Source organism: Carassius carassius, chromosome 24 (genome assembly GCF_963082965.1).
Source record: "Carassius carassius chromosome 24, fCarCar2.1, whole genome shotgun sequence".
In the NCBI taxonomy this organism is placed as follows: Eukaryota; Metazoa; Chordata; class Actinopteri; order Cypriniformes; family Cyprinidae; genus Carassius; species Carassius carassius.
The window spans coordinates 24,172,104-24,194,147 of NC_081778.1; the positions used below are offsets into that span (position 1 = coordinate 24,172,104).

Sequence of the window (22,044 nt, forward strand, 5' to 3'; positions counted from 1 at the left end):
AAAAACATTAATTTCTTCATATTCATATTTTCTTTTATGTTTACAAAGACACACTACCGTTCAAAAGTTTAAGGTCAGTGCGATTTATATTTATTTTATATATAATTAAAACAGTAATATTATGAAATTACTATTTAAAGTATCTAATTTCCATTTGATTTGGTGATGCAGATTTGGTACTCAAGTAACATTTCTATCAGTGTTGAAAACAGTTGTGATGCCTGTTATTTTTGTGATACATTTTCTGGATTCTTTGATGAATAGAAAGTTCAAAAGAACAATTTATTTGAAATAGAAATCTATTGTACCAGTGTAAATGTATTTACTGAATAACATTTTTATTTTATTTAATAAAACCTATTGACTTTTGAACGGTAGTGTAATCATTTAATGTATTATGCAATAATAGATGTATTTAAATGTTTAATACAGTATGTAATGTAATATTTGCTGGGCAAATCCTGAGTCTTGATGGTTTTAGGCTTCAATATGTCCTTATAATCATAAGTGCTAAATATCAGTTTGCCTTAATAGTGGCATTTTCAGGTCAAGCCTAAATCACTGGATATTACTGTCAGGGTGCTAAAATAGCTTATAAATTGGCATTGAAATCCTGGTATGAAAACAATTTTCTGGCTACAGCGCTTGAAGGGAAAAGGCATTTCTCTTGAATGCCATTCATCCTTGGTGTTCCAGTCCAAAGGTGTCTAATCAAAAATGCCATGCATAAAATCTTGATATAGATATGAAAAAATGTGAAAATCAAATGCATTTTCAATACACCCCTATCCTAGTTGATTTAGTTTCTCTCAACGTTCCAGATAAATAAACCGGTTTAGCCAGAGTGTTTCTGTTTGTTCACAATGACACAAGTTTTACGTCTTGCGGTGTCCACTTTGCGAAGGTCAACTGTTCAATTATAAGATAAGATCATGATCTGTTGAAACTTTAAATGGGAAGGAGAACTCCCCGCTTTATGTGCACGTTCTGTTTCAAAACCAAGCATTCATTTTGAGAATGATTTTATTGACAACATTTGCATGTTGTGATTGTTGCAACAAATCACGAAATGAATTTCCTGAGATGTTCATCATTTACACATATTGTTCCAAACCTGACTTACTTTCTTCAGTGAAACACACACACAAAATATATTTTATCCATACAATAAAAGTCATTGGGGTCCAAAACAAATCGGCACTGGATCCCATTGACTTTCATTGTATGGGGGGAAAGATACCTTTCCACAGAAGAAAGAATCTCATGCATGTTTAGAATTAAAATTAGACCGATTTTTAGGGAATGAAGGATTCATGACACACAACTGGATGTGGGTAATCATTCAAGAAGTTTAATATTTTCTTACACAGTGTCTGTGGTGTTTAGCATAGAGGAGAATGTCCTTTTTTACAGTGCAAAATCTAACATTAGAGACAAGACTGGGGCGATGCATTACATTTGGCATGTGCTTGCAGTCAAAAATACCCCAGGCCCTGCCGTCAGCTACAAACATGCATCGCTAAAAGTAAATGCAGTCTCTTGGAGTTTTATACGATCAATCCCACCAAAAGCATTCTTTGAGGACATTATTGCTTTTGTCTATGATATTGTAAGATAAATCAATACTTACTGAATAGGTATTTTGGTATTGAATTGAGATGGGGATACGGTATAGCATGTTGGGTTTCTTCTTTTGTTGAAGGAATTGTGTTTGTGTATGGAGTGTAGTTTGTAAGTATTGTATGTGTGCCATTGTTAAAAAATCTGTACACTTAGAAACAGTATAGAAACAACAAATTGAAAAGTATGTACCTCTGGGTTGCCTTTCTATGTGAAATACATATTCAAAATGAAAGAACGTAAGAGGGTTCTAGCTACTTTACGCATCACAGGTGAGCTGAGGACGGGGTTCTGGGATGGTGTGAGTACAGACTGAGCCGTTCACATCTCCTCTGCGCACAACACCAGCGCTAACTCTGTTCTGTAGAGCTTGCCTCCATCAGACAGAGCCATGATGGCGCTCTTATACGTCGGGATTTTGCTGACTTCTAGAACCTGTCAGAGATCAGAAGAATATCTTCAGTGATTCTTCAGAGCATCTGTCAATGTGGCATTATAAATCAGTTTCCATGAGCCTCAAAGGCTTTTTTCAGACATGCAGCAATTTTTTTTAAAACCCAAACTGTATAAATATATTGAATTGCATACTGTTTTTACTTTGCTACATTTATGAGTTGTGAACAAAACCTTTGGTATGAAATGGCCTGAACAGTTGGTGTCAGTAAGATTTTTTATTTTTCTGAGAAATTATTACTTTTATTCAGCAAGGATGCATTAAATTGATTTAAAGTGACAGAAATCTTTATAACATTATAAATGGCTTTACTATTTTGCATAAATACTGTTCTTTGAACCTTATTAATCAAAGAAAAAACGTATCATGGTTTCCACAAAAAAAAGAGAAAATAAGCAGCACGAGTCTCAGCATTGATAATAAGAAGAAATGTTTCTTGAGCACCAAATCAATGGATGTAGAAGGATCATGTGACACTGAAGTAATGTAATGGCTGCTGAAAATTCAGCCATCACAGGAATACATTACACAATATTACAGTTTTTTTTCTGTCATTTTAATCAAAGATTTAAAAAAGAGATTAAATTTTTTTTTAACAAAAATATCTTACTGAGTCCAAACTATTGCATGGTAGTGCAGATAGTTATTGAATTGAATTTATTTATGTAAGGGTCTATTTATTTTATTTTTTTTTGACAAAACTAAAAGTATTTTCCAGGTTCAGGCTCTGTTATTTCCCACAGAAAATTTAATAATTTAAAAAAAAAAAAAAAAAATGGATTGCTAAAACATGATTTTTAGTTAAGAGGTCATCTATATGCAGATTCACAATTTTCAACTTTAAAATGTAATTTTTCTCAGCTGGGAAAATGGACCAACATTACTGATGACTCATCCTGCACTACATAGACTTTTGTCTAATCAAATGTTCTCTAGAACGAAAAGGCCCCTCCCACATTCACACCTAGCAAGTTGCTAATCATGGCTCAGCTGTGATCTAACTGAAGCCAATTGGTTATTTAAAAAAATGGTCCCTGCCAAAACTTCCTGTTTTAATAGGAAATTTTTTGGCACAAGAAAGAAAACTGCACTTCATGGAATGCCCCACAGATCACAATAAGTGCTTTTCTATATGTATTAATGGTGTTTGTTTCTACAGTCTGAGGGACTGAAGATGTCATCTGTGGTAATCCACAGATTTCTAGCTGAAATTGTACTGATCCCCGAAAATTCCCTAATGTTTTTTTTTTTTTTTTTGGAATGATAGTTTCATGATGACAGTAGTTTCTTCTTTTACGTCAAGTCTATCTTTCTATCTTCTAAAGCTGAAGATTTGCATGCAATCCACATGCATCAGCAGGAGATTAGATTTCTCACTAGCATTATCATTTATGACTCTGCTTCAGGAAAATAGTTTGTGCTTATCGTGGTCTTCAACTGAGAGTCAGAATACATCAACAGATCTCAGAAAATGAAAGCATGAAACCTCCAATCAGCTGTTTTTTTCTTTATAGATGTGTACCTTGTTATTTTTTTCACAAAGGTCTTTAAGGAGGGCGTCAAGCTCATTTTCGTCCATGTAACCATTCCTGTCCTGGGAGAGGTGGAGAGCATAGTCAACATTAACGAGCACAGATGTGTGACAGCCACTGAGGAAACTCAGTGTCATGCCACTTTACTATCATTTCCTGTATTCTCTATTCAGACATTAGGGACACCTCATGCAATGTTCTCTAGGGAGAGATTGGAAATCAGGGCATTAAGGATCGGTTTTGCACACAGAGTCAATGCAATGACATGCTGGGTCTCGAGGTGCTCATTTGGTGCTCTGAAGAAATAACAGCCAGAGAAAATGGGCCTGTAACATCCGTTCGATAGCTTGAGACATTTAGACATGCTCCTGAAAAGACAGTGTACGTACTATATGTATTCAATTTGGTTTAAAAGAAAAATTCACCCTCAAATTCTTAAACATTTTTAAAAAAAATTTTATTCACCACCATGCCCTACCAAATTTATCATTTAATTTTTTTTTAATTTCTTATATTTGTAATAAACAAAAGTAGATTTGATTTGATTTGACTTCAAAATATTGGAATAATATTTTATTGGAATTTTATTTTACTTTACGTTAGACAGTTCTTGATTATAAAATAACACTTCATCGCAACCTGGGGCTGCAAAGATACTGCAGAACAAATAGTCACGCATTGTAAAAATTTATTATATACTTATATAATGTTTTGAAGGTAAAATTAACTTTAAATAATTTTTGAGTGAACTATTAACTACTGCATCAAAAATAAACTTCATTATGACTTTTCAGGAGGCATAGTCCCAGAGCCGATCCTACCTATATGCAAAAAGTATGCAAGCTGCGTAAGGGACCACGAAACACCAGGGGGTCCACTTGCTCTCAATGGTGATTCAATATTAGTTTTGTTTTTGAATTTGGCCAGCAGTTATGAAAACCTTTTATGTCATTTCTTTTAATGCATTGCGCTGTTGCCCTTTCTACATAAAAATCAGTCAAATCATGTTACGTGAATGTCATACAGTGTAACAAAAAAAAAGGAAAGAGCAAACAATATGAGGCCAAACCACATGTCTGCTAAATGCACACCATCAGTCAGTGTGTCTGTAATGGAATGCCTCAGAGCTTTGAGCACATACTGCCGCCTCTAATGTAGCATCATCACTCTGTGTTTTCTAATAGACCAAAAGCAGGTATGTTTGCACTTGAGCAGGTCTCCATGTGAGTTTCGGAACCCGAACCTGCCAATCAATAAAGATCAGGGGTGCTGTCATCAGCAGTGAGGAACTTGCCCTATTCAGGGACACAGTAATACATTACAATGGAGCCAGGGCCAAAAGATTCATTGGTGTTGGAGGTGATATCCAGACTGAAAGAGACTATCTTTGCATACTAATGGCTGCTTTCCTCGGGTTTCATACAATTGGAGACACTTTGGCTGATCAATGCATGCTTGGTTATGTATAAAATCAACTTATATATAAACTTATACAACTTATGTATAAAATCTGTATTAAGTTTAGGCTTGAGGTATTTTAAGACTGTCGGGCACAGAGGATTTTTATTATTAAATGATATGAAGGAGTGATTGATCAATGCAAGAGACTTACCTGATCATATAACTCAAAGATCTTGTTGAACTCTTTTCTGGCCATTTTTACCCCCTGAAGAAAATATTTGTTCAGTTGTAGGTGATTAAGGGTTAATCCAATCCATTTACGGGTTAATTCCTAATGCTGACATACCTGAAATTTTAGTAGAAAATTCTCCTGGTCCGGTAACAGCCTGTTTAAAAAATAAGAGTTATTAAGTTAAAAGGCAGCGATAAATATTCATAATGAAATTCCAAGCTCACTTACCGTGCCATTTCTGACAGACATAATTTCCCATCTTTATTAGAATCGAAAATTTTCAGCTGTAAAAAAAAAAAAAAGACAACAAAAAAAAACCCCGATATATTCCCTCAAAATGACAAGTTCTCTAAGGTGACACAAAATACATATTTCTGATGGGGTGTGCAGTTCACCCTGAACTTACCGTAGTTAGTGTGTACTCCTCTAGTTTCTTCTCATCATATGGTTTTTTAGCCCTCTGAAGCAGGTCTTTTAAAAAATTCTGAAAAACATTAGATTCGGAGTCATTAAGTAAGTTTGGGGTCAGTAAGATGATTTTTTACAGTTTATTTATTACTTTTGAGGATGTATCAAATAGATTTTGAACAATAACTTACAAACCTTTAATAACAGAAATACTGTGATATATGAGGTTGTTAATTGATGCGATACACTTACAGTATATTGAAGACATCATCATGCATTATCTTTACTTTTTTTTTTTATATATAATTGCGCAAAAATTCCTGGTGAAAAACCCATGATTCTGTAGAGAAATCTCCACCAATCAGAGAAACACAACAAATAAATTGCACTTCTGTGAAGCACTGCAAATGATCAGTTTATCTACACACTCAGCTACCTAAATATTTGTATGCATAATATGCAGATTTTGCAATAAAGGTAAAAGTTCTGTCATTTTTAATTTGATTTTCATTTGCAATGCTTCATGGGATTGTAGTTCTTTTTCTCTTTAAAGCATTGTACTTTTTGTCTTTTTGTATGATTTTCAAATGTTCAAAAAAATGCTTCATGGGATTGTAGTTCTTTTTCTCTTTAAAGCCTTGTACTTTTTGACTTTTTGTCTGATTTTCAAATGGTAATGTTGTGATTCACCTTGTAGCCAATTGAGTTAGGCCTTTTAAGCTTATAACTACGAAACAAAGACTTTTTAAAATCCCTATGGGAAAAAAGAATTATGAGAAAAATATTTCCATAACCAGCATCAATGACCGGAACTGTCCATATTATGTTTATAGTGGAGCTGTCTCCATAATGCAATGTCCATATTTCTCAAGAACTCTCAGAATTTGCTTTTCCTGCCAGAGGTACATTAGTGGGTCCAAAAGCAGTCCAGTGTTGACAGATTGCACTCATCAAATCACTGACTGTAAATCTGGCAGCAGTTTAAAGAAACCTCTCCCTATTTTAATTTAAATGCATAAATCCTCAGTGCTTACTTTACACAAGCTCCTTTGAGGGGTGCATGTGGTTATTAGCATTGGGCCCAAAATCAAATCTTTTGTCCAGTTTGTTGTCGTACCCTCCAGTCCACATGCTAGAGAAAGACCTAGAGCTAGAGAAACTTGAGGAATAGCTCACCAAAAAAATAAAATAAAATGTGGATGGGTTTGTTGAAATTTAGCTTTATATCACTTGCTCACCAGTGGATTCTCTGCAGTTAATGGGTGCCATCAGAATGAGAGTTCAAATTGCTGATTAAAAACATCCACAAGTAATCCACATGACTGTGTGTTTATTAGAAAAAAACCTGCATTAAGGCTTTTGAATTTTAAACGGTCACTTCTGGTCAAAATACCAATCCAGAATGACCCTTCCTCCAGTGAAAAAGTCCATCCCTGTTGCCCTCTTACATTAAAATCCACCAACATTTTTGTTTAGAATTATTTTGCTTGTAAACGGTGCTTCATCTATGCATATTTCTCACCCAATTTAAACAAGATTTCCTTTTCACTGGAGAAAGCAATATTATGATTTTAGTTTGCAGCAACAAATAAAAGTTAAAATATCTTGATGGATTTATTACAAACAAAGCTTTTCATTTTACAAGATGTTAATTGGTGGTGTGAAGTCGTGGATTAGTAGTGGATTGTTTTTATCAGCTGTTTAGACTCTTATTCTTATTCACTGCAGAGGATCCATTGGTGAACAAGATACATTTCTCCAAATCTGTTCCAGTGAAAAAAAACAACAACAACAACTCTACAGTACATCTTGGATGGTCCAGGGGTGAATACATTTTCAGTAAATTTACATATTTTTTGGTGAACTCTTCCTTTAAGTAACTGGATACTTCATGATTTTTTTCCAAGCATATGTGAACAGATTATGAACTCCAAAAATGAATCACCACGAAGTATTTTTACACATTAAGACTGCAGTACACTAATTTTGCTTTATTGCATTTTTTGGTTTCGCTGAAAGTCAAACTGACCCCAAACAGAACCAGAAATGTTACTGTAGTCACATTACTGAAAAGTTCATGTTGACTTGTTTGTAAAATACAGAGTTAAAGCTGTAGTGTGTCAGTTAAGTCAGAGCATCATACATATTTTAAGGGACAATAACAGGTTTAAAATGACTATTATTATTTTTACACCTACAGCACTGGGGTCTCTGGGTCCTACATAAAGAACATAAAAAGTAAATCTCAGCAGACATAAACATGAAGTTACTCAACAAAGAAGACTTAAGATTAAAAGGTCATTACCTTGAGTTCGTCAGCTTCGATGTATCCACTGTGATCAGCATCATAATTTCTCCAAGCCTGGTGGAAAAATTTATCAATTTAACTATTGGAATTGTTACAGAAAGCCGACGCTGATCTTAAAAATTTGCATTTACATTTTTTAAATGTCTTTAATCTCTTATGCTCACCAAGGCTGTATTTATTTGAAAAATACAGCAATATCGGGAAATATTATTACAATTTAACATAACCATTTTCTATTTTAAAATGTTGTTTATTCCTGTAATGATAAAACTTACATTTTAGCACTTTAACTGCAGTTCTCAGTGTCATATGATCCTTCAGAAATCGTTCTAATATGCTGATTTAGTGCTTTAATCACTGTAATTGTATACTTTAAATGCATGAAGTGGTATCATCTATTCTAGTTTGTTTAAACTGTGTAAATTTCAGACTCACCTCCATAAATTCTGCACAGGATTTCAATTGTTGTCTGAAAAATAGCAAGAAGTTTTCCTCTGTAGGTAGTATTTGAACCAGCTGTGAAAGATGTAAAGACAAAGATCAGATCAACAAAATGTATGCACTTTTTGATCAATGTAATGTGCATAAATTCCTATGGGAAAGACAAGTTGACTGTCTATGAAGGGATGTCAGTTTGACGTGTCAAGGGCTGCTGGATCTGAGAATATCTGCTAAGTGATAGTATTTCTGAAATGATGCTCTCAGAGAGCTGCTGACAGCTGCATTGATTGCTGAAACTCCACATGCTTTCACTACGGAGCCCTGCACATGAAATGCAAGAAAAAATAAATAAATTGTGCGCACGATTTACTAATACGTTCCCTCAATGTACTAAAACATGCACACGATTACTATTGCGTTCCCTCGATTGACTATTGCGTTCCCTCGATTTACTATTGCGTTCACTCGATTTGCTAAATCGTGTGCAAAATTTATAAATCGAGTGAACGAAAAAGTAAATCGAGGGAACACAATAGTAATCGTGTGCACGTTTTAGTACATTGAGGGAACGAATTAGTAAATCGTGCACACCATTTAGCCTAATATTTTTTTCCTGCATGTCATGTGGGGGGCTCCGTATTTCACTGCTCTGAATTCAACAATATGAACAAGCGATTCTGTTTTCATAAATAATGTGTCGATGGTCAAATGTGAGCCCCATTGATGCGACATTTTGTGGCTCATGGTACTTTTGTTGGATGAAAGGATTTCATAAATGAACAAACATTTTTATTCTCAGGTAAATCAATACAACAGTGAGCTGAATGCTGTGCTTTACTAACATGTCAAAGCTTTTTAATTTTGGAGTCTAAACACTGCAGTTTGTGCCAGGCATTTGGACAGTCAGAAAATCTCATTATATTATTTAAATAAAAACATATGTATTATTTGAATACCCTTACACAGGGTTTTAACTCTCTTACCTCAGTGATACCTATTTTCCCGTCAGCATTTTGCTCATATTTCTCCACAAAGGCTTTCATCTTGTCTGTTAGTTCCTGGAAAGAAAAAAAAAATCTAATAATCATGCATCCTAAAGAATTCCTTCTGTAACTCTTTCTGTAAAATACAGTTTGCTACAGACTTCAGTGGCTATAATCAAGCTTTCGGCTGTTACAATCCATTTCTTCTGCCTTCTAAAAGCCATTGATGTGTAAGAACAAATACGCACAGACAGATGGGATGTGCTGCTATCTTCAGCCCTCATTGCACAATGCTGATTGTGTTTTTGTGGGGTTTAGAATAATATTCCCTGTAATGTTATTGTTAATGTTTAGAGAAAGAGTACGCCCCCCCCCCCCAAATGTCTTTATTTTATTTTATTTTTTTTATTGTTCACTTAGTTCATATGTACTCTAAATTTATGATGGGGTTAATACAGGAAATGTGTTTCAATCAAGGTTGGTGCAAACGCATTAATTTATAGTGAGTGATGCTCAAGTAGGCATGTTGTTAGCGATCTTACAGGAGAGGGCGCCCACGGAAGAGAGGGGCGGGCGCGGAGAAGACAAAGAAGAAGAGTGGTTTTTGTAGTATTGAAAAACGCACGCAGAGTTTTGTCTAATGTGAATAAATGCCGTGCAGCGAACAAGATTAAAACGAACCCATCAAATTATGCACGTCTTGGAATTGATTCATTTCGACATGCAACAAACTTGGAGGCACCGCTGGGATTTGTAAGAAGTGCGAGCCGGAGTGCGAGACGAAGTGCGAGCCGAAGGATCACTGGGAGCACGCGAGAGAGCGGAGAGTCTCGGGCGGGTAAGCGGATGTATATCAGGAGCGTGAGATGGATCTGGAAGCACTAGCCGAACGGGTAACGGAAAGACTGTGGCTGTTGGCGCTCGACCAAGTGAAGGAGGTATGCGATTGTAACAAAATCCCTACTGCAAATGTCTCTACTAGGCGCACACTTATCAGAAAGATTACCGAGTCGATTGATGCCGCGATTGAGAGGGAGTAGGAAGACGTGGCGAAGCACTATTTGTGTTCAATGTTGTCGTTCATGGAGGCGCAGGGAGAAAACGAGAATGGGGAAAATGGCGGTAGCAATAAGATGGAGTCAGACAGCTCGCAAATTAACAGGGATGTGGTTAATGAGGCGGATTCACAGCAAAATCTCTCTGAATTACAAATTGGAAATATGAAGATGAGAAATGAAATGGGAAAAATTAAAGTGAAAAATCAGCCTCAAGAACAGCAGGAATTTATTGGCATGGCCCCTGAAGTCACTGTGAGAAGGGATTTCAAAGTCTGCGGTCAGATTGGAGAGAGTGGGCAAAAAGATAAACTGTCATTCACTAATTTGATGCACCAGGTTGACAAAGGGCTGAGAAGAGGCCACAGTGAAGCAGAAATTATTGAAGCAGTAATAAAAGCTATCAGCCCAGGATTGAGTTTACGCAATATGCTGGAAATTAAAAGAGATCTCACTCTTTCACAGTTGAAAACAATATTGAAGGGACATTTCAAGGAGGACAGTTCTACAGATCTGTACTACAAATTGTTGAACATCACTCAAAGCACCAACGAATCACCACAAGCTTTCCTTTTTAGAGCCATTGAGCTAAAAGAAAAACTGTTGCGCACTTGTGAAGAAGGTGGTGAATATTTCAGTACAGATCACATTCAGAAGAAGTTTCTACGCTCTGTTGGCACAGGTTTGATCAGCGATCATATTAAATTTCAGATGAGGCCATACCTGGACGATTCAAAAATATCAGATGAAATGTTGATAAACAAAATGAATGAAGCCACCCGCCGGTGATGAAACAGAAAGACTAAATAAACAAAAGAAGAACACAGGAAGTAAAGTGGCAAAAATACACAAATTGTGTCCAGAAATGCAGGTTCATCCATGCACGCAGGATGAAATGACAGCCAAAGTGTTGGTTAAGGAACAGTCAAGTGATATTGTCAAACGGGGAAGCAGAGAGACACCAGCGACGGAGGGGCGGAGAGACGCAGAATTATATGATATGGTTAAACTCTTCAGAGAGGAAGTTGCGGAACTCCGTAAAGGACGAAACAACCCTCCGGAGCGTATAGTCAAGGGAAGGTCCAGCTACAGGAAGGGATGCAGAGCTTGTCAGGAGAAAGGAGAAGAGGATCGATGCGAGCACTGCTTCAGATGTGGAGTCGTGGGTCATGCTGCCCGGGGCTGTAGAGCACCAAAGAATTCAGCAGAGGGCAGAAGCGATGTAAAAATATCTGTTCATTCCATGAGACCAGACAACTCAACCTCCCTTCTGAGTTATTGCGACCAACAAGAGAAAACTCAAGAGCACCTGCGCCAAAGGATTAAACAGCTGGAGGCAGAGTTAAAACAAAGAGGAAAAACAGAGCATGCTAGAGCTACCACTTACACCAACCACATACCTTTTCAACGACATCCAAGATTGGAGAACCTCATTGGTCCTAGATGTATGGTTGACTGTTTCTTTGAATGCGTGCCCATGCAGGCGCTCTGGGACACAGGGTCGCAGGTGACCATCATCAATGAGGAATGGAAGAATATTTGCTTTCCCCACATTGCGACACGCAAACTAAGTGAGCTGCTGGACGAAGGTGAAACCCTTATTGGCCGAGCAGCCAACCAAACCGATATACCCTTCTTGGGATGGGTGGAGTTGAAGTTTCAAGGCTGAGGCTGAACTCCTGGTACCTGTGCTTCTCTCCAGTGAGCCAGGCGTGGGGCAGCCTCCAATTATTGGTTATAATGTTATTCAACAGCTAGTGAAAAAGGGAATGGAGCAGCACCCTGATATCATTCCAGAAGTGGTAAAGGAAGCTTTCTCATGTGACTGCAAAAAAGCTGTTGTATTGATTAAAATGATGCAGGATGACGACCAGGTAGTAAAAGAAGGAATTGTGAAAATTGGATGGATTACTACTGTAGTTGCAGCCGGACAGACGAAAGCGGTGAAATGCAGAGTGAGAGCTGGTCCTCTTGTTTCAAGACAGGAAGTCCTGTTTGAACCAGAAGTTATTCCACAGTGGCCTGAGGGACTTGATGTAACTAAGATGGTAATCAGTCTTCAGAAGGGAAACTTGACTAAAGTTCACATCCCAGTTACCAACATCAGCAATGTGGACATTATGCTTGCTCCCGGCACTGTACTAGGACGAGTTCAGCAAGTCAGGTCCATTTATCCAGCCGACGCCAAGCCCGCTACAGTGAAACCAGACTTGAATGACATTGGGGAGGATGTGGTGGCGGCGGGAGTAGTGGTCGCTGAAGGTAAGGACATGATAAGCTGTGAGGTGAAGGATCTGAACAAGAGTGACAGCACTGGACAGGATATTAATAGAAAACTGTGGGACCCACCAGTGTCAATTGACCATCTCACTCCTGAGCAACAGAGAAAAGTTAAACAGCTGCTGAGGGAGGAGTGTGCGGCATTTTCAATGGATGAAAATGACGTGGGGTGCATCCCGTTACTCCAAATGAGAATCAGGTTGAGTGACACGACACCAGTAAAGCGTACGTATGTATCCGTACCAGAACCTCTACATAAGGAGGTGAAAATATGTGGAAGACCTCTTGAATAAAGGATGGATTCAGAAGTCTCGTTCCTCCTATGCATCTCCAATTGTCTGTGTCCGAAAGAAAGATGGAAGTCTAAGTCTCTGTATAGATTACCGGGAGCTCAACCACAAATCCATCCCAGACCGTCACCCTATCCCACGGGTACAGGACATGCTAAACAGTTTATGTGGAAGTACATGATTCTCGGTTCTGGATCAGGGGAAGGCGTATCATCAGGGGTTTGTGGAGGAGGGCAGTCGACCATACACAGCTTTCATAACACCGTGGGGCCTATATGAATGGGTCAGGATCCCCTTTGGGCTGTCCTCTGCCCCTGCCGAGTTCCAGCGCAGTATGGAGGAGTGTTTGGTGGGACTCAGGGATGACACCTGCCTTCCATACTTAGATGATAACCTCATACATAGCAAGACATTTGAGGAGCATCTCCGTGATGTTAAGGAAGTGCTACGCCGCTACCAAGCTCATGGAGTGAAGCTTACAGCCAAGAAGTGTGAATTGTTCAGGGCTGAGGTAAAGTTCCTGGGGAAAATAGTCTCTAGAGGGGGATACACTATGGACCCCAAGGAAATTGCACCCGTACAAGCACTAAGAGACCGTAAGCCTAAAATGGTCGGAGATCTGAGACAATTGCTGGGGTTCCTGTCATACTATCGCATGTACATTCCCAGTTTTTCCCAAATTGCCAGACCCCTCTATGAACTATTGTCAACAGGGAAGCCTTCGGGAAAAGGGACAAGCAGTAAAGAGGACAACGGTAAGAAGGGTCGGGGTAAATGGGGAAAACCAGCCCAACTTCATTCCAGTTGGCCTATAAATTGGACAGAAAAACAGCAGGATGTCATCAACCGACTGCTTGAATTCTTGCTTCATCCTCCCATCATCGGCTACCCTGATTTTGAACAGCCCTTCATCTTGCATTGTGATGCATCGCAAGACGGACTGGGTGCAGTACTATATCAGAGGCAGAAAGGGAGACTGGTGGTCATTGGCTTTGGGTCACGGACCCTAACAGCTCCAAAGAAAAATTACCATTTGCACTCGGGGAAACTGGAAATCTTGGCGATGAAATGGGCCATTTGTGAACGATTTCGTGAATACCTGTATCACGCAACCTCCTTTGTGGTCTATACGGACAACAATCCGCTGACATATGTTTTGTCCACGGCCAAGCTCAATGCCACCACCCACAGATGGATTGCAGAGTTGGCTGACTACAATTTTACCATCAAATATAGACCAGGCCGCGTACACCGGGATGCTGATGGGCTGTCAAGGATGCCTCTGGACATGGAAAGTTACATGCAAACCTGTTCGCAAGAGGCTAGCCCAAGAGTCATAGCTGCTGTAACGGATGCACTTCTCCTGAAGCCGGAGGAAGAGAGGCCCTGGATGTGTCCAACCGTCTTAACAGCAATTTGTTCTGAGGCAGAGCAGGAGCAAGGAGCAACACAAGAGACCAAAGTGACCCCAGAGGAATTGATAGGAGCACAAGAAAAAGATCCAGTGCTTGGAAAGGTGCGGGAGTATGTGCTAGCAGAACGTTGGCCGAGGTTGGTGGGACGAGATGGTCGCGATGATTTGACTGTTCTGTATAGGCAAAGAAACAGGTTGTATGTGGATGAGGAAGGAGTATTGTGTCGACAATTGGCAGGACGTACCCAGACAGTGCTGCCCAGAAAATACCGCCAGTTGATGTTTAAGGAGCTTCATGAGGAGATGGGTCACCAGGGAGTCGAGCGCACACTCACTCTCATCCGGGACAGGTTCTATTGGCCTCACATGCAAGCTAATGTGGAACATTATGTCACCAAGGAGTGTAGCTGTCTGAAACGCAAGCGTCCAAATAGAGTGACGAGAGCCCCATTGGTCAATATAGTGACGACTTACCCTTTCGAACTGGTATCAGTGGATTTTCTACATCTGGAGTGCTGCAAGGGTGGCTACGAATTCATCCTAGTATTAATGGACCACTTTACACGCTTTGCCCAAGCGTACGCTTGCAAAAATAAGTCTGCAAGAACAGTAGCAGAAAAGATCTTCGGCGACTTTGTTCTCAGATATGGGTTCCCCACTAAACTCCACCACGATCAGGGAAGGGAATTTGAAAACAAGCTGTTTGAGCGCATGGAGGTAATCTGTGATATCCAACACTCCCGCACGACCCCATACCACCCTGCTGGAAACGGGCAGGTGGAAAGGTTTAACAGAACGTTGTTGTCAATGCTGAGATCCCTGCCGAGTCAAGCCAAGGCTTATTGGAAGAGCTCTCTAAACAAGGTCGTCCACGCGTATAATTGTACGCGCAGTGAAGTGACAGGTTATGCCCCGTATTACCTTCTGTATGGCAGACACCCGAGGCTGCCCATTGATGTAATGTTTGGCCTGAAGCCAAGGGAGAGTGGAGTGTCACCTAGTGATTATGCTGCCAAGTGGTGAAAACGCATGAAAGAGGCATATGAAGTGGCATCAAGGACAGTTCAGAAAGAACAGAGGAGAGCAAAACAAGGCAATGACGAGAAGATCTATGGAGCAGATCTCCAGCCGGGAAACAGAGTTTTGGTGAGAAATCGGGGAGAAAGAGGTGGTCCGGGGAAACTCCGTTCATACTGGGAGGATCGAGTGCATGTTGTGACAGAGAGGAAGTATGCAGACGGCCCAGTGTATGAGGTTAAGCCAGAACATGGGCCAGGGGAAGCGAGGGTCCTACACCGAAACCTTTTGCTGCCTTGCGACTTTCTACCTGTTGACTATGTCCAGCAGAACAAGATTAAAATTCAAGCAAGGGGAAAAGTGACAGTGGAAAAGGGGAAAAAGGAAACATACCAAGTGGTTACTGAGATGGAAGAGGATTCCGAGAGCGAGGATGACTGGAGAGGCTGGACGACATTGCCGAGAAAGCAACGCACAGAGAGAGAAAGCCGACCAAGAGCTGAGGAGAATGAGTGCCAATTAGGGGCAACAGAAAGAGAATTGGACCTAGAGCCAGAATGCGAACATGTACTACCCATGGAAATGTGTGATGAAGGGGACAGAAATTCGGAGAAGTCTGCAAATGAACTGGAGGATGAAAATGAGGCGGCAGAAGAGGGACAGGAGACATCATCCGATGAGGCAGACGACATCAGCCCAGCAGCAACTCACCAGCCACAAAGAATGTATCCTTTCAGACGAAGGCACCCACCAACAACACTGACATATGATACATTAGGCACACCCTCTATTACACATAAAGTCATTTGATTTCATATTTGTTATGTAAAGTAATAATAACACAGTTCACAGTTTATAGGTTCATAATGAAGAAAAAGTTAATGGGATTATGTTTCATTTAATACACATAAAGTACCAGTAAGCAGACATTGGCACATAGATTGCTAAAATATGATGATAAAGTCAGAACAGCACATATGTGGGTCTGTGTATAGAACATAGAGTATGTTTACAGTTGAAAACTTTCAGCACTTGATGCGAGGCCCGTCCCATGGCGGAGCAATGTTACAGACATCATGTGGCCAGTGGTGTCTACTTCAACAGATGACATGAAATGGGAGATAAATGTAATGCATTGACAGTTCAAGACTAATTAGCATCAAGTATAGAGACTGACTCCCTAATGTACTTCTTTGCAAGACTCTATGAGACTCTGGCAACTATGGAATGCGGAGACAGCATTCATTTTTGGAGGGGAGAGTGTGGGGTTTAGAATAATATTCCCTGTAATGTTATTGTTAATGTTTAGAGAAAGAGTACGCCCCCCCCCCAAATGTCTTTATTTTATTTTATTTTTTTTATTGTTCACTTAGTTCATATGTACTCTAAATTTATGATGGGGTTAATACAGGAAATGTGTTTCAATCAAGGTTGGTGCAAACGCATTAATTTAAAGTGAGTGATGCTCAAGTAGGCATGTTGTTAGCGATCTTACAGGAGAGGGCGCCCACGGAAGAGAGGGGCGGGCGCGGAGAAGACAAAGAAGAAGAGTGGTTTTTGTAGAATTGAAAAACGCACGCAGAGTTTTGTCTAATGTGAATAAATGCCGTGCAGCGAACAAGATTAAAACGAACCCATCAAATTATGCACGTCTTGGAATTGATTCATTTCGACATGCAACATTTTCATACTGCTTTTGATGCAGATGAGAGGAGTTCTGCCCATCTCGGCATAGGACACTGTGCAAAAATCACTAAAATGTGAAACACTTCAATTCATTCACATGATGGGGTAAGGGTTTTGATGACAGTTAGGCCCTAGACTCCAGAGTTTACTACATCCACTAAGATGCAACCCACCAAGTTTTCAAAACTTTTGCCTGTTATTTGTCTTACTACAGGTTCAGTGAGAATCAATAGGTTGGCAGAGACAAATGAAGGCATATCCTCAGACAGTCATCTCTGAGAGGGCATTGCACTGCTGCAGGGCAGACGTCTAAATTGAGTATACTGGAATAAAATGTTTTCAATGTGCTTAAGCATTAGATACAGATGATCTGGGTCATTAAATAATATGTAATATAATTCATTATATTTTGTGTATATTTACAGTATATTGTTGTGTGTGTGTGTGTGTGTGTGTGTGTGTATAAATCCTTCTAGCTTATAATTATATTATACATAAAAATAATAATAATAATAATTTCTATATTTTTATACAGTCATTTCCTTCAACCCAAAATTCCAACTGGGCAAAATACCAGTTAAAAAAAAAATGTGTTGTACAGTTGGTATATTAAAAAAAAAGATCCCACCCAAAGGTTCAGATAGTCACATTTCAACCTGAAATGAAGACCGACACTGATTTCTGTTTTAAATGTGCCATTGAGAAGGTGATTAGCTACAGCTAATTGAGTTTATAAGTCATTTTTAGGAGGGGGTGTTTTTATTATTATTATTCTTTATCTTTCACTTGGATGTTAAGTAGCACTGAGTGAATACAGCTGAAAAAAAAACACTGTTTCTGTCTTCATTTCAGGCTGAAAAGCAACAAACTCTCTTCCGTTTAATACGCAGAGGGTTCTGTGTGATTGGTTGAAAAGGCATTGATTAATTGTAGAACCATAGTGAAGTCCTTGTCCTCTGTGGTTTCTGTTCGGAAAAGTGATCAAAAGGATTTACCGTATTTTCCGGACTATAAGTCACACTTTTTTTCATAGTCTGGATGGTCCTGCAACTTATAGTCAGGTGTGACTTATTTATCAAAATTAATTTGACATAAACCAAGAGAAATGAACCAACAGAAAACATTACCGTCTACAGCCGCGAGAGGGTGCACGGTAATATTTTCTCTTGGTTCTAAATAAATGCGACCTATAGTCCAGTGCGACTTAAATATGTTTTTTCCCACGTCATGACGTATTTTTGGACTGATGCGACTTAAAGTCCGAAAAATATGGTAATCCAAATATGCCTGCTTTAGCTGACATAACAGTGAGGGAGGGATAAAATCTAAACAATTTAAAGGAACTGAAGAAAAATGAAAATGAAATTTAGTTTAGTCGAACTGCCCTCTTTCAGATAATGATAGACTGAGTCAGTTTGCAATTTTAGTGATGATTAGTAATAGAAATAGTTAAAAACATAAAAACATATATTAGTTTCATACTGAGTAATGTTGTTGATTTGTTCAGTGTTTGTCAGCTCCCAGGATGCATTGCAGCATGAAAACATTATGCGGTTCCTGATCAAGGATTATTGTTTTGCTGCTTGCTGTCTTAATGCTGATGTTGTTGTTTTTCTCATCTCGTGTTAGCTATTTGATGGATCTTTTTACTCATTTGATGTTTGTAGATTGTCACCATTATCAGGGTTTGTGTGTTTAGATGTATGTCTATATATTTTCAGTCTACTTTCTTCGTGAGTATTAGGCAAACTGACTTGAAGTATAGTGGGCACATATTTAATATTGTACATGAAACCTGGAAACATGCACTGTCTACAAGTCTGAATAAATTAAATTGCTATATGCACAGGCCCATGAGAGACATTTAGGGTGCAGTAAAGCACAGCACAATATCATTAGAGGTGTGAAATGACCCAGTGGCTGCTTTTCCTCAGTGCTGTCACAGTCCATCACTTCCTTTTTATTTCTAATAGGGCTGTAACTCAAAGACATGGCAATCTCAGTAAAGTACGTCCACTGGACACCACCTCAAAAACAACATGGAGGACATGAAAGTCACTGCTTTACAATGTCAGACCAGCTGCACACCTTGGATCTTGCAGTTATAACAAAGATGGTGTTATTGCAGAGGTTTATTATCAGTACTGGCAACCTGACGGTTACTTGCTTGTGTAGAAGTGTAAGGTTTACATAGTTAGCCCCTGGTGATTGATACTGTAACTATACAAATTTGGTTCAAAAAGCCTCTTTTATCATAATGGACATTTAAAATGAGCATTGTATTCTAACAGATTTTATTGCAATCTACGGCCACCATAGATTGCAGTTACAAAGGACGGTAGAGTTATTGTAAAACAAACACAAATGAAGATTTATTCTCTATGAAGCAAATGAGAGGAGGAGCCAGCAGCAGATGTGCATGGACCCAGATGGGGAGACAGACTGACTCTAACGTGCTGACTGAGACAAACTGAAACAAAGTCTCTGTCCTCTGTCAGAGCTTTTAACAGGTCTGGTAACATGCCACTCCATCATATGATACAGCAAATGCAGAATTCATAATTGAATTTAAATGCTAGGAAACAAATGTGTAATGCCACTAAAATCACATATTATACATATTACGTTACATACCAACTTTATGAAATATGCATATTTTACATATTGTTACCTTTTTTGCTTTTTACTCTGAATCTTTATGTACTATAATACATTTTCCACCACTTTAAGAATTAGCTGCCTAGTTAGTTTAATTTGCATGACATACACATTTCTCTAAAGAACTTCAATGTGGCAAAGCAGTTCAAAAACACAAACCAGTAAAATGTTTGGGCGTGACCCATATTGACTTACTGACATATCTTCTGAATTTAAAATCCAAAATAAACTGGACTAACACAGGAATTTTGTCCAGTTCTGCCCATATCAGTCATGCAAATCAAACAAAAATGGCCACCAAGAGCCAATAAGATTTATAACTTAATTTTAAATTTGAAGAGATTTTTTAAACCTGTGCAAAATGCTTAAAAAAAAGGAAAAGATTTGGCAATTTTGTCATTTTATCCTAAATTATTTTATTCTTGGTACCCAATTATTGATACTGACAGCTTTACTTATGACAGCTTTATTTAGTTATACTACTTATATTATTATTACTATTATTGTATTGTGTTATCAACATAATATCTTCTTGGGATGTGTCTCATAAATTCCAGCCTGATTGCTTATACCAATATGCAGCAGAAAATTGAAGAAAACCATATGACTTACCAGTCCTGCTTGTTTTCGAGCTTGTTGAAGTTCTCTGATAAAATTCTGCAACTCCTTCCCCTCGATATATCCATTACCTGAGAGCATTTACACCCCAAGTCAATGACACAACACAGTTTCAATTCAGATGAGATGAGTCTGCCAAAATGTATATTTTAAAACCATCTGAAATTATTAACAATCTTTTTTTTTTTTTCAGATTTTTATATCCTCAAAGGAAAAAAATGAATGTCTGTTAGGTAGATAAATAAGACAAATAATTTTAACCAAACTTTGCAAAGCAGGTGGCAAGAATTATCCCGATATTTTTTTTCTTCCCCCCAAAAAATAAAAATCATGGAATCCACAAAATGAGGAAATAAATTACCATCGATGTCATAATGATGGAATATATCCAGGAACTGAGATGCTGAAATCTCTACTCCTTGCAGGTACGCGTTTGCCATGTTTTCTCCGTGTGTCAGGCTGATGCTGTGAGTCCGATGCTGTGAGAATGACACTGTGATGTCTCCAGTATTTAAGTGAGGTTCCGCCCCCCTCCCCTCCCCTCCGCAGACGCCCAGCGCACCTCTTGTCTCCGCACACCGCAGGTAACGCGCACGGCGCGCACTAGTGCCCTGCTGCTGAGCTACACAGATGTGAGACGCATTTAAATCAGGACTTCTTTTTTCTCGTATGTCACATACTCAGAGCCCACTGACACTAATAAAACTCAAAATAGGAGCAGCTGAACATCTGGCCACAAAAAAAAAAAAAAAATAATAATAATAATTGCTGATTCACAACCTGACGTGCATGAAGTTAGCTTTATGGAAACGGTGACCGTGTGCTCACAATGAATAAAAATCTTTTTTTATACAGTCTATGATAAAAATGTGCGGATAATTCGCTACTTGCCTCGACTTATTTTGGGCAGGAGGTCTTTAGAAAAATTTGGCTATTTTTTTTAAACCAAAAATATAGTTTCAATAAGGTTTCCCATATTAGTCAACAGCCGCAGCGCGCATATTTATGTCGCAAAATGACTTTCACCTTAGAAATGACCATTTCTATTAATAATAATAATTTTGCGTGCGCTACTGCGATAAAGCATGACAGTACGTTCGTTATTTATAGAGTTGCACATCACAAAAAAAGGTTCAGAAAAGGTTTTGTGGTTTATCAAAAAAAAAACTTTTACTGTGCTAGTGATAGATACCAAATAATTTGTTTTCTGAGGCCTGCCTGAAGTTTCCTTCGTATGATCATGTAATAATCTCGAAAATGTTTAACAATGATTTAAAAGTTACGATTTTTCTTACCAATATATATATATATATATATATATATATATATATATATATATATATATAGGCTATATATATATATATATATATATATATATATATATATATATATATATATAGGCTATATATATATATTTAATTTTCCCTGAAAGTTATACATGTAGCCTTTTATTCTCACACTAATCCTTGCATCTAGTTGGACATTTATTTGCATATTGTTCCTCATCTTGCAAATGGATTCCAAAAATCAAGATGCAAAAGGAAAAGTGAATTTACCTGGTTGGAAAATTGAGTCTAGATTTTTACTTAACTGATTTAGCTTGGGTGGACATGGAGGTTTGGTTTAGTGAGATTAGTGTCCATCTTT

At 38.4% G+C, this 22,044-nt stretch overlaps 1 protein-coding gene across 1 annotated transcript; it reads right to left on the reverse strand.

The window, feature by feature from the left end:
- Window positions 1-1,329: 1,329 nt before the first annotated feature.
- LOC132103252 (calbindin-like) lies at window positions 1,330-20,892 on the reverse strand. The gene is made up of 11 exons (XM_059508203.1): window positions 20,759-20,892; window positions 20,392-20,468; window positions 9,380-9,454; window positions 8,391-8,471; window positions 7,953-8,009; window positions 5,646-5,723; window positions 5,468-5,523; window positions 5,354-5,393; window positions 5,219-5,272; window positions 3,597-3,668; window positions 1,330-2,055 (listed from the first exon to the last, which is right to left on the reverse strand). The coding sequence occupies exons 1-11, from the start codon at window positions 20,835-20,837 to the stop codon at window positions 1,942-1,944; spliced, it is 783 nt and encodes a 260-aa protein (XP_059364186.1). The 5' UTR covers window positions 20,838-20,892; the 3' UTR covers window positions 1,330-1,941.
- Between the last annotated feature and the right edge of the window lie 1,152 nt (window positions 20,893-22,044).